This window comes from Melanerpes formicivorus, unplaced genomic scaffold (assembly GCF_026170545.1).
Source record: "Melanerpes formicivorus ecotype bairdi unplaced genomic scaffold, bMelFor1.0.p_v2 SCAF_7, whole genome shotgun sequence".
Classification (NCBI taxonomy): domain Eukaryota; kingdom Metazoa; phylum Chordata; class Aves; order Piciformes; family Picidae; genus Melanerpes; species Melanerpes formicivorus.
In genome coordinates this window covers 21,898,531-21,911,180 of record NW_027142359.1, presented here as the reverse complement: position 1 = coordinate 21,911,180, position 12,650 = coordinate 21,898,531, and the positions used below count along the sequence as shown (strand labels likewise).

The following is a 12,650-nucleotide window of genomic DNA, read 5'->3' as shown; positions in this document are numbered from 1 at the left end:
CTGTGGTGGTTAGAATTGCAGGGCAGACAGAGTTTGAGTATATATGTATATTTCCCCCCCCTTGATTAGCTCAAACGTGAAGCTGTTTGGGAGGGTGAAGGGTGAAAAGAGTGACAAAAATGTCCAACTTTTTTTATCCCTCACTTTGTGTGGTTTTTACCATGTTAATAATTTTCTTTTCTATATCTGTAGAATATGTCAGTAGAAAATCTCAGCATCTCTGCTTCACATCTGTTTTTGGGAGGTATCCCCTAGGAAGATCTGAAGCTTTGGACAATGTCATGGTTGTTCTTAGTTGTCTTTTGCCAACACGTGTTGCAGAAAGCTTAAATCTGAAGATGTTGATCATAAGCTGTTTGCCTAAACAAGAGCTGAGGCCAGAACAGTTTTTGGACTGTTTACAGAGAGCTGTCCTGAGACTGGGATTTGACAGCGTGGGGATTTGCATTGGCTGCACCACCACGCTCTGGAGATCCCTGGGCCACCTGTATTAGTCACCTTTGTGCTATGTGATTTCTTACTGGTACAAACACACTGCCAGCATGCATGCCTTCTCCTAGACTCTCATGAGAGAGAAACTGTGGAGGGTATGTTAACCTAAAGCAAATAAACCTCTTTACTTCTACTCAGCTTACTCTGTTTCAGTGACAGACTGTGAAAGAGTTGGTTGATGTTCTCCCATTTGTAAATGCCTAACGCAAACATACTACACCTATTTGTTTCATAGAATGGTTCAGGTTGGAAAGGACATTTAAAGGTCATCAAGTCCAACCCCACTGCAGACATCAGGGACATCTGCAACTAGGGCAGGTTGCTCAGAGCTTCATCCAGCCTGACCATGAGCACTTCCAGTGGTGGGGCATCCATAACTTCTCTGGTCAACCTGTTCCAGTGTCTCCTCACTCTCATTATTGAACTTCCCTTCATTATGTCTGATCGAAACCTCTGTCCTTTCAGTTTAAAATCATTGCCCCATGTCTTCTCACTACAGGCCATGGTAAAAAGTCTCTCTCTTTCTTGTAAGGCCCTCCTTAGATATTGAAAGATCTCAGTAAGGCCTCCCTGGAGCCTCCTGTTCTTCAGGCTGACCAGCAGCAGATATCTTCTCAGTTTTGTTATGACCATCTGCCTTTGCTGTTGTCTCATCTCATATTTTCAGATCTGGGTTTAGGTTTTGGGGTTGCTCTGTGAATCACCTGGATCCCTGAAGTTTAAGTACCTGTTCTCTGTCTCCTCAACCAGATGCAAATGTAACGGGCATGCGAGCGAGTGCATGAAGAATGAGGTTGGGAAGTTGGTCTGCAACTGCAAACACAACACCTTCGGGGTCGACTGTGAAAAGTGTCTTCCCTTCTTCAATGACCGTCCCTGGAGGAGAGCCACAGCAGAGAGTGCCAACGAATGCTTGCGTATGTGTGGCCGTGCTTGAGGGGAAACCTCTCAGAGGTTGAATCTTCTGCCTTTGCTGGCATCCAGGAGCTGGCCCTCCATGGCTTTAACTTGTCTTGATTGCAGTTAGTCAGCATTAAACACAGTTCTAGTGGTTTTCAGCAGAGATTTTGCAGAACTGCTGATCATTTCACTCCTGTCCTGTAGGAGCTTTCTGGTAGATCCCTAGAGGGGAGCATCTCTTTTCTGGAGCAAGATAGGAGTGACCTTTGTGAAAGAGATGTGCCACAAAAAATGTACAGGCTTTACTGCATTTAGTATACTGGACTACCACCAACCTTCAGAAAGTTCATTTAGCATCCACTGACTTCCTCTTGTATTTGGATTATTGGTTTTTATAGTTGCTTGTTGAATATTTTGTCCAATTTAGAGGCCGTTGCAACAGTTGTGATTCACAAACGTGCATCTCTGTGACTGAATGCCAGTTTATTTTGTTTGGGTTTCTGTCGCGGACCACAGCTTCTGGTAGTTTACTTTATGGGGAAGCTTTTTAGACAGCAAAGTTTTCTTCCTGTCTGACCTCTGGGTGTTTTGATCAGTCCCAGCTGTCTGGTGAAGACCTGTGGCTTTCCTCAACAGGCCAGTGAAACCCATGTCTCCTACTTTTTGGACAGAGAGGATCTGTAATCTAGGGGAGAAGCTCTCCTCACAGCATGAAATCAGCCTCACTGTTATCTTGTCTTGCTTGTTTGCACAACTGAGATCAGGAGGGCAGCATTTCAGCTGCAAATGGCAGCCTAAAGAGGAAAAAAGTAGGTGAGAAAATGCTGGTTCTCTTCTGGATGTGAATGAGAGCGGTTTTGAGGAGCCTGTTTCACTGCTATATCTTTACTTCCACCTGCCCATGTTCAACTATCACAAAACCATGCTTCCCCCTTTTTTGTCTCATTGATGCACAAAAGCTTCAGGTGATCTGTGCGTGCATCTCAGGATGGTTATAGGCTCCTGCTCCAGCTCCTCTACAATTTTATATGTGTAGTGAGTCTTGTGACTGCAGGACTTGTGTGACCACTTATGCTCTTTAATGACGGTACCCTTGTCTTCACAGCTTGTGACTGCAACGGGAGGTCGCAGGAGTGCTACTTTGACCCCGAGCTGTACCGCTCCACGGGCCATGGGGGCCACTGCACGGGCTGCTCAGATAACACTGATGGTGCCCACTGCGAGAGGTGCAGGGACAGCTTCTATCGTCTGGGCAGCGAGGAGGGATGTCTGCCCTGCAGCTGCAACCCTGTTGGTAAGGACCAGCAGCAATTGCTTCTGCTTGCAAGCTCCTGTGCACAGGAGCTTGCTTTTCTCTTGGTTACACAGCTAAGTGCAAAGTACAGGGTGAAAAATACATAGGATCATCACAGAATCCTTTTGGTTGGAGGGGACCTTTAAGATCATCCAGTCCAACCATTATCTAACGCCACCAAGGCTGGTGCTAAACCATGTCCCTCAGCACCACATTTCTGTGTCTTTTAAACATCTCCAGGGATTCAACCACCTCCCTGGGGAGCCTGTTCCAGTGTTTGAGAAACCTCTCAGTGAAGAAGTTTCTTCTAATGTCTAATCTAAACCTCCCTTGGTGCAACTTGAGGCCACTTCCTCTCGTCCTGTCTCTTGTTACTAATGAGAAGAGACCAACCCTCACCTTGCTCCAACCTCCTTTCAGATAATTTTGTTTACCTTTTCTTTCCTTTTTCCCCTTCCATGTAGGAAATGTTTATTGGGTTGTACTTTGGTTTCAATTATCCTTGGATCTAACGACTGGAGTCAGGATGGCAGGGGCAGATGGTTCACCTCTGCAGCATTTGCTCCTTCAAAAATGTCTCCTGAAATAGATTTTGTTGTTGTTGTTGTTTTTTGTTTGGTAGGTTTGGGGATTTTTTGGGGTGTTTATCTGTGTGTGTGTTGGGTTTTGTTTTGTTTTCTATTGTGCATGTGTTACCCTGAATGCTCCCAGCACTGAAGAGCTCATTTAAATTCTTAGACAAGATGATGTGAGGAGATATTTCTGGAGGTTGGTCATACTGAAGAATTGTAGTGAACTTCAGCTGAATCAGTTTCTCCTACTGAGTATCCAAGCACTATAAATACAAACCAGTGAAACCTTAAACACAAAAAGGGGTGGGGGTGAGAAAAATCGAAGTAAACTCAAAATATGTAGTTAAACCCATGAAAAATAAATAAAAAACCCCTAGAAGGACAAATTTCTGGTAGGAGAACAAATCTTTTGTAGTCAAGGGAACCACTTGACCTGTATAGAGTAATCCTGTAACTGCACAAGCCAACAGCAAAGAAGGAGGGAAGGAGACAAAAGGGTAACAGATAGTAAGATGTGAGGTTCCAAAATAGAGTAGCTGGAATAAGTAATTGCTTGCAGCACGCCCTATAAGCGGACAGCAAGAGGTCTGCCAGGGTACATCTCCTATCTAATTTGGTCGGAGAGTTGCACAGTTGTGACTTTTTGACCAAGAAAGGCCTCTTTCTTTCTCTGCTTGCTCTCTCAGGTCCTCGTGTCACATCTTATTTTAAGAGGGATGAGGGCTGGTGTCAGCTGAGAGGGTTGAAAAACAGGGAGGTGACTTCTCAGGTCTTTATAAAGCCCTCTGAAATTTGTCCTTAACATAGCCATCAGCTTGTATCCCATGGCACACTGGCACCCTGGGTGCATTTGAAACCCCTGGATAGGTTTAGATTGCCTTTTCTTTTTTGACCAAGTACTACTTTTTCCTGGAACTGCAAAGGGGATCTGAACTTTGGCTTTTATATAGTAAAGGTTTTAGAGTTGCTCTGTCCTGTCCAGCTTAATTATTTTGTAACTCTTCACTTTGTTATAATCTTCTGGTGTGGACTGAAGTGGAAAGAAGCAACTATTTCTGTATATTAAAATACTTTTTCTTCTGGTAGTTAACTGTTGCAGTGCTGGCAATTCCTAGGCTGTAGGCTGTGTCGGTGCTTGGGAGAAAGCATTTTGTCTGCCACAGATTAAAGAACCTGTTGCTTTTTGTGCAAGTCCTCTTGATCAGAACAGTACTGAGGGAAATACCCCTCCAAAAATGTGGGGTTTGCTCAAGTGTTTATTAGGCATAATAGTGGCACATGTAGCCTTGCTCCAAGGAAGTGGTTTAGGCTTCAACTTGGGAACCAAGGAGTAAATAAAAGCTTGAAAGGGAGAGATAGGGATATTCCCTGATAAAGAGGACATGGTGATTATGGAGAACACAGAGGATCCAGGGAATAAAATCCCAGCCATGGTGTGCTGCAGGGTAAAACAGGCATGGACTTAGGGGCATGCAAAGGTAGCACTGAGGACAAACCAGGAAGAATAATAATGAGATTGCAATTTGAGGTTTATATGTAAAAAGGTTGACAAAGAGACTGGAAAGCTGTCTGTCGTTTGGAAAGTTAGGTAATGATTCAGCATCTCTAGATTCCCTTTCCTAAGGGAAAAAAATCCCTGTGAGCTACAGCCAGGCAGTCCCTAAGTAAGCTATGTTTCCTCCTTTCTTTCCCTATGTTTCTTACCTGTTGTGTAAAGCAGGCTGATAGAGCTGTGTGGGTCTGCTGAGGTGCCTGTCCCTGCTCTTCCCACAGGCTCCCTCAGCACGCAGTGTGACAGCTATGGCCAGTGCAGCTGCAAGCCCGGCGTGATGGGTGAGAAGTGTGACCGCTGCCAGCCAGGCTTCCACTCTCTCTCTGAAGCTGGGTGCAGGTAAGGAGGACTGCTACTCTCTAGAATTAAAACTAGGTGCTTTTTCGCTTACTCTGTGTGGCTCTTCATGGTTTATCCTCTGCACTGACTCTCTCAGGCCCTGTTCTTGTGATCTGGCTGGCAGCACAGGGGAATGCAATGTTGATACAGGACGGTGTGCGTGCAAGGACAATGTTGAAGGCTTCCACTGCGAGAGGTGAGTTTCAATTCCCAGGGCTTTGTTTCAAGAATGAGAAACATCCAAGCGATGGCCTGGGGTGAGCATCAAGGAAATGAGTTCTCTTTCCTTCACTTCTTCAGATGCAAACCTGGATTTTTCCATCTGGATTCTTCCAATCCAAGAGGCTGTACCCCCTGCTTCTGTTTTGGACACTCTTCAGTCTGCACCAATGCCATTGGCTACAGTATCTACAGCATCACCTCCAACTTCCAGTTTGGTAAAGTGGAACCTTCCTTTTTATTGCAGATTGAGCTGTAGACACAAGTCAGAAGCCATTAAAAAAATCTTCCCCTTCCTCTCTGTGCAAGACCACAAACCTTGAGCAGGCAGAACTGGGATCTCTCTTTGGGGAGTGCTGAGTTAATTCTGAAGTTCCTGGGAGCTTCCATGTCTACAGCTCACTTGTTCAGTTAGGGAGGAATGAATTCACAGCCCTAGCCTCAGGCACCCAGCACTAATGTACGCCATGCAGGTGCAACTGGGAATTGCAAGGAATTGCAAATATAAAGGGCTTGAGAGAAGTGCTGGCAAAGGAAGCATTTCCTCAGCTATAAAACCAAATTGAGAGTTTCTGACAGGATTATAATCACTTTAGATTTGGTGTTTGTATACCTCTGAATAAAATGCAGTTGTGTTTCTGATGTAAGTCTGTAAGCTCAGCAAAAGTCTCTTTTCATAGTTTCCTCTGTTTGCGTGTTCTCGTGCTGCCTAGTCTGAAAAGAACTTATCTTCAATTAAAATTCCACTGCAGAACAGTTTGTACAAAGGCCAAAATGCTTATCAAGTTGTAGGGGACTGCGGGTTTCCCCATCCCTGCTTAAGCTCTTTAGAAGAGAAGATTTTGAACAAATAGTTGTGATAGGGTTCAAGTCAGCACTTGAGTTAGAGGCTTAACGTGGAAAGGTGACAATGACTGTCCATGTCTTCTTGCACAGCTGCTTTCAGAAATGTGTTAGTGCTGGTGTACAGGCTCACGGAGCTTGGCATGAGAGGTGTGTGCAGAGCTGCATCTTCCAAGGGTGTTAATCCTTGCACCTTTGGTTTTTCCAGGAGAGGACGAGTGGCGTGCCGAGCAGCGCGATGGCTCTGAAGTCTCGCTGCAGTGGAGTGCGGAGAGCCAGGATATCTCTGTGATCTCTGACAGCTACTTCCCCATCTATTTTGTTGCCCCACGTAGGTCATTTGAGAAGTGAGGCTTTCTGTGCTGCTTGTGCGCTGTCTGTTCTGTTGCCTAACTGCAACCATTTCTGCCCCTTTCAGGCAAGTTCTTGGGCAACCAGGTTTTGAGTTATGGGCAGAACTTGACGTTTTCCTTCCGCGTGGACAGGCGTGACACGCGCCTCTCTGCAGAGGACCTGGTGCTGGAAGGGGCTGGGCTGAGAGTGTCGGTGCCGCTCATTGCCCAGGGCAACCCTTACCCCAGTGAGAACGTGGTGACTTACACTTTCAGGTGAGAGGATGGTTTGGGTTCGAAGGACTTTACAGATTGTCTGCTTCCAGCCCTCTTGTCATGGGCAGGGACATCTTCCATTAGAACAGGTTGCTCAAGACCTTGTCCAACTTGGCCTTGAACGCCTCCAGGGAGGGGACATTCATGACCTCCCTGGGCAACCTGTTCCTGTGTTTCACCACCTTCATTGTGAAGAATTTCTTCTTAATCTCCAGTTTAAATCGCCCTTCTTCCAGCTTCAATCCATTCTCCCTCACCCTATCACTACAATCCCTTATTAAAAGTGCCTCCCCATCTTTCTTGTAGCCCCCTTCAGGTTATGGAAGGCTTTCCCCAGAGCCTTTACTTCCCCAGGCTGAATAAATCCAACTCAGCCCATCCCTTTAGAGGCGGTGCCTCAGCTCTCTGATCGTCTTTGTGGCCCTGCTCTGGACCTGCTCCAGCAGTTTCATGTTGTTCTTGCATTGGGGACTCACAGTTCCAATGTGATGGGAGCAGCTGAGACCTACCCTGAGGTTCACCGAGCCTCTGAGCTCTTGAGGAAGCAAGCAGCATGAATTTTAGCTCAGAAGAGTGGTCTTATCAGGTTAATTTGAAGCTCGCTGTCCAGCAGCGTTGCGTAAGTGTGTGTGAACTATGTTGCAATAGCACAGCGCCGCTGGAAAGGGTGTGTTAAAAGGGTGCAGCTGTTAGCATCTGAAGGTTTTGCTGATGATATATGGCTCTTCTCCCTAGGCTCCATGAGGCTGCAGACTACCCATGGAGGCCTGTTCTTACGGCATTTGAGTTCCAGAAGCTTCTGCACAACTTGACTTCTATCAAGATCCGTGGGACATACAGTGAGAGAAGTAAGTCACTCAGCTGAATGTTGCAGAAATGGTTATGGCAGCTTCTTTGGTAAAGCTTCTGCAGACTGCTTTTTACCTAGCCTTTCTGTGTAACAGCTTCTCCCAGGCCTCCTGAAGAAGACATGGGATCAAATGTGCTGCCTTTTGAGAGTTTAGAAGCTGAGCACCCATCCCCTGCTGATCATTTACTTCTAAACATAGGGATTTTGCTGCATTACACAGCCAGTGTCTTCCAGATCAGTAGAAATGTGTAGCAGAGGGTTCTGAAGAATGACATGTAGGAGAATTGCATGGAGTGTACATTTCGGCCTCAGTTTCTGCCACACCTGGAATGGTTACATCCTCCCTGTTGCCTGGTCCTGCCTTGGCTTGACAAATGGGAAGGAAAAGGTCTCGAAAGCACTGTCTGTGCTGAACTGGAGTTAAAGCTCTTTGTAATGAGGATTTATTTCAGAAATCACACATAAATTTGGAGCAAAAATAGCTTTTGTCCTTGGGTGCTGTTGTGTGGAGAAGTAGTTTTTCAGGAAACTGCAAAGGTTGAATTTGCATTTGGGGAAGGTGGGAAAGCTGCAAGTGTTTTTCAGCAGAGGTGGCTCACAAAGAGGAATGTGGGGCTGTGAAATGGAGGGGAGGAAAGGTGTGGAACAAGTGCTGTAGCCACTGCTCTTACGTGGGAGCTGAGGCTCTGCTCAGTGCTTTGCTCTGAGGAGTTTACCCTCAGGCATGATGTGCAGATGCTGTGTCAGAGATGGTGCATTAAAATTGCTGGGAAAATGGTTTGTCCACCTTGGAAAGACAGGAATTGGGTTTGGTGTTTGCATTGGAAATGGAATCCACACACATGCAAGATGTCACATACTTTAACTGTGCTTGCTTGCATGCAGTTCCCAGCATCCTTCTCTGTCTTGTTATTCTCAACTTCCCTGCCCTGTGCATCCTCTTCTTGAGCTATGTTGCATTTTTTCTCATCTGTCTAAATCTTCCTGAAGGATTTTGCTTCTTGGTTCACTTCAGCTGCAAGAATCCACTTGTCTGTCCCTGGGACCATTCAGATGTGTGGTTGGTGGAGTGGTGCTGAGAGCCTTTGTGGTTACAAAGCGTTTCCCCTCTCTTGATGCTTTCTAGGTGCTGGTCACCTGGATGATGTTACCATCACAAGTGCTCGTCCTGGACCTGGCGTGCCTGTGCCTTGGGTTGAGAGCTGCTCCTGTCCAGCAGGATACGAGGGGCAGTTCTGTGAGCGCTGCTCCTCTGGGTACCGTCGAGAGACACCGGGCCTTGGGCCCTACAGCCCCTGTGTGCCTTGTGCTTGCAATGGGCACAGTGAGACCTGCGAGCCGGAGACAGGTAAGAGGGGACCATAAAACAAGGAGCAGCAAGAGGGCTGCTCTTCTTTTGGAGCTGGACAGTGATGCAAAACCCATCTTCCCCTCTGTTGCAGGTGTGTGCCATTGCAGGGATAACACGGCGGGGGCTCACTGTGAGAAGTGCAGTGATGGCTACTACGGAGATGCGACAGCAGGCACAGCCTCAGACTGCCAGCCCTGCCCGTGCCCAGGCAGCTCGAGCTGTGCCATCGTGCCCCGCACAAGGGAGGTTGTGTGCACTAGCTGCCAGACTGGCACTACAGGTGTGTTCCTACACCAACCTTTTCCCCCCTGCCTCTATACCCCACATGCCTGTGGAAACCTCTCTCAAACCAGTTTTGGGGCTCTGACCTGCAGTAAACAGCACTGAAAGCTGTTGTCTCTTCTGGTTCAAATCCTCCTCCCTTCCTCAGCCCTAGCTTCTTTCCTGTGTGGGGATCAGGGCTGCTGATGTTCTTTGTGTCTATCCCTTGAGAACAAAAGGGGAACAAAGGCTTCATCTAAGCAGTCTGCTCTGTGTGCTGTGTAGGTGAGCTGTGATAGCTTCTAACAGAGTTCTGTCAGTTGCGTGGTGTTGGGCAGAAAACAGAATAGAATGAAAAAAGCCAGGAAGGTGGGTCAGGCTGAAATAAAATTAGAAGAAGCAATTTGCCAGCCAAAGAGGTGCTGCAGGATGCTTGCAGGGGAGGTCCAGTGCCCTCCCTAGGAAAAGCAGGAAGACTGCAGTGACTCAAAAACTGAATTTATGCTCAGTGGTTTTAAAGAGAAATATGTGAACAGGTTCAGATCATTCTCTTAGCAATAAACCGTGAAGGCTGAGCTTCTACCCAAGCCATTTAAGAGCCTTTTTTTCTGCCAGTGAACAGGTAGGCAGCTTTCTTTGCTTCTCTCCTGATTTTCAGCCTGGCATAGCACAATCCAAAGTACAGAATACCCAGAAATGCTTGAAATGCTTAGAAAAGCTCTTGACCATGCACAGAAGCACCTCATGGAGGTTCCCATGGGTGTCATTGCTCTGTTAACTGAAGTCCAGAGCTCCAGTTTCCCTGTACCTCAGGTGTCTGTACAAGCTCATTGTTGCTTCTATCTCTATGATTGCACAAGAGTTCCTCCTGTCTCCTGCTGCCTTCTTGGTGTGTGACAGGGAAAATGAAGGGAAAGACAGTTCATGTGTGCAAGAATTGCTTAAGAAATGGAGCTAGTAGCTAGCTGGGGAGGTGAAACCTGCCGTAAGCATAGGGAGCTACTGAGTTGGATGCTTTGCTGGCTGCCCGTGGAGGTTTGACAGATCTTCTTGGCAGTGAGGTTTTGTGGAGCAGTGACACCCCACAGAGCCCTACCTGTTTGGACTTTTAAATTAGCAACAAACTGCAGCAAGTAGGTTTGGCTTAAAGGGATAGGAGGGAAATGAGGAGCTGAAATTCATCATGCAAAGCTTGAGTGAAAAAAGCAGCTTAAGGGAAAGGGCTTGCATGTGGTTTTAACAGCTTTATCAATGATCTGGATGAGGGGTTCAAGTGCACCCTCAGTAAGTTTGCAGATGACACCAAGTTGGGTGGACATGTCAATCTGCTGGAGGGCAGGGGAGCTCTGCAGAGAGATTTCGACAGGCTGGATCAATGGGCTGAGGCCAACATTATGAGATTCAATGAAGTCATGTGAAGTGCTGCACTCAGAGGAGGCTGAGGGAAGCCTTCTAACCCTCTACAACTACCTGAAAAGAGGTTGCAGCGAGATGAGGGTTGGTCTCTTCTTGTGTGCAACAACAGATGGAACAAGAGGAAATGGCTTCAAGCTGTGTGAGGATAGGTTCAGGTTGGATATTAGAAACATTTCTTCACAGAAAGGGTTCTCAAGTATTGGCACAGGCTGCCCAAGGCAGTGGTGGATTTCCTGTCCCTGGAGGGATTTAGAAGGTGTATGGATGTGGTGCTGAGGGACATGATTTAGTGGTAGTGGCTTAGAAGTAACAGTGGGAGTGTGAGCTCTAGGTGAGCGGTTGGACTTGATGGTCTCAAAGGTCTCTGCCAACCTCAGTTCTGTGGTTTTCTGGTTTCTTGCACCTTTCTGGCCCCAAGAGAAAGATGAAAGAGGAGGAAGCTGGAGAGTGTCCTTTGCAGAAGGGGCTGCAGTGGGCTCTGGGTGAGACAGCAGCAGAGGGCTTTTTGCTGCAGCCCGTGTGTTTGTCGTGTCCCAGGCAAGAGATGTGAGCTGTGTGATGATGCCTATTTCGGAGACCCCCTGGGTGCCAATGGCGCTGTCAGGCCTTGCCGCCTCTGCCAGTGCAACGACAACATTGATCCCAACGCCGTGGGCAACTGCGACCGCCAGACAGGAGAGTGCCTCAAGTGCATCTACAACACTGCCGGCTTCTACTGTGACCGCTGCAAGGATGGCTTCTTCGGGAACCCCCTGGCCCCTGACCCTGCCCACAAGTGCCGAGGTGAGAGCCAGTTCCTCTTGCATTTAAAGCTGATGGCGTCCCTGTGAGCTGCTGCTTCCTGATGCGTTGTCAGGACATGATGTGAGGCTGTTGTTTGTCCCCATCAGCAGCAATGCATGGCTTTGTCCTGGTTTAGTGGCTGTAGCTTGCTAAAGTGCTTGTGTTTGTGGGTGCTTACTGCCATTGAAGCAAAAGCATTGTGTGATGCAGGGCTGTGCTGCCTCCTGTTCTGGATCCAGCCCTGTTCAGGGACTGGCTAGCACAGTGCCAACACAAGGGACTTTCTAACTTTCTGCGTTTTTTCCCCATCTTTTTTATCTTTGCAGCTTGCAACTGCAGTCCCTACGGCACAGTGAATCAGCAGACGAGTTGCAATCAAGTGACTGGGCAGTGTGAGTGCCTGTCTCATGTCACTGGGAGGGACTGCAGTGCCTGTGAGCCTGGCTACTTCAACCTCCAGAGTGAACGTGGCTGTGAGAGGTGATGTTTGCCTTGGCATGTGGCAAAAAGCCTGATTCTCAGGGGGGTCTGTGTTCACTTTGTGCAGAACTGTGATGTTTGTCAAAAATAACTGGTGTGCCTCCATGCTGCTGGGGGTGGGGAAGAACAGCAGTCAAGGGGGGGGCTTTGAAGGCTGTGCAAAAAGCCTGACTTATAAATAGTTTTATATTAGGGTTTTAAATAGAAAAGTGCCACATGACTGTGTGATTATTGGTGGCAAGAGCTCGTGGGTTCCTTTTTTAGTACAGGCACCAAGTGACCTTGCACAGTTCAAAGGCTCAGTGGCTCCCCTCCTTTCTCTGCACAGCAAGAAAAGTCACTTTCGATGAATGGAGGGAAACATTGAGCTGTGTTTGTTAGGGCTTCTTCAGGGAGGCACTTGCAGTGTCTCCTCCCTTCTGTGTTAACACTTGATGTGTGGCTGTCTTCTCCAGGTGCAACTGCCATGCTCTGGGCTCCACCAACGGCCAGTGTGACATACAAACTGGGCAGTGCGAGTGCCAGCCTGGCGTGGCTGGCCAGCATTGCGACAGATGTGAGGTCAACCACTTTGGCTTTGGCTCTGAAGGTTGTAAACGTAAGTCTGAGAGGCTGGAGGAAGGCAGGTGGGAAGCACATTGCCCAGCCTGCCTTGCCCTTGCTTCTGTCTCTGGGAAGGCACGTTGGCAC

The 12,650-nt window shown here is 47.6% G+C and overlaps 1 protein-coding gene across 1 annotated transcript in view; it reads left to right on the top strand.

The window, feature by feature from the left end:
• Positions 1–12,650, top strand: part of LAMC1 (laminin subunit gamma 1) — a 73,385-nt gene that overhangs the window by 48,565 nt on the left and 12,170 nt on the right. Inside the window, exons 4-16 of the mRNA XM_068141345.1 lie at positions 1,243–1,409; positions 2,498–2,686; positions 5,032–5,149; positions 5,247–5,345; positions 5,450–5,586; positions 6,420–6,542; positions 6,630–6,819; positions 7,555–7,667; positions 8,796–9,017; positions 9,112–9,300; positions 11,235–11,480; positions 11,807–11,960; positions 12,416–12,558. Of these exons, the coding sequence (XP_067997446.1) occupies positions 1,243–1,409; positions 2,498–2,686; positions 5,032–5,149; positions 5,247–5,345; positions 5,450–5,586; positions 6,420–6,542; positions 6,630–6,819; positions 7,555–7,667; positions 8,796–9,017; positions 9,112–9,300; positions 11,235–11,480; positions 11,807–11,960; positions 12,416–12,558 (2,090 nt within the window). The remainder of the gene's footprint in view (positions 1–1,242; positions 1,410–2,497; positions 2,687–5,031; positions 5,150–5,246; positions 5,346–5,449; positions 5,587–6,419; positions 6,543–6,629; positions 6,820–7,554; positions 7,668–8,795; positions 9,018–9,111; positions 9,301–11,234; positions 11,481–11,806; positions 11,961–12,415; positions 12,559–12,650) is intronic.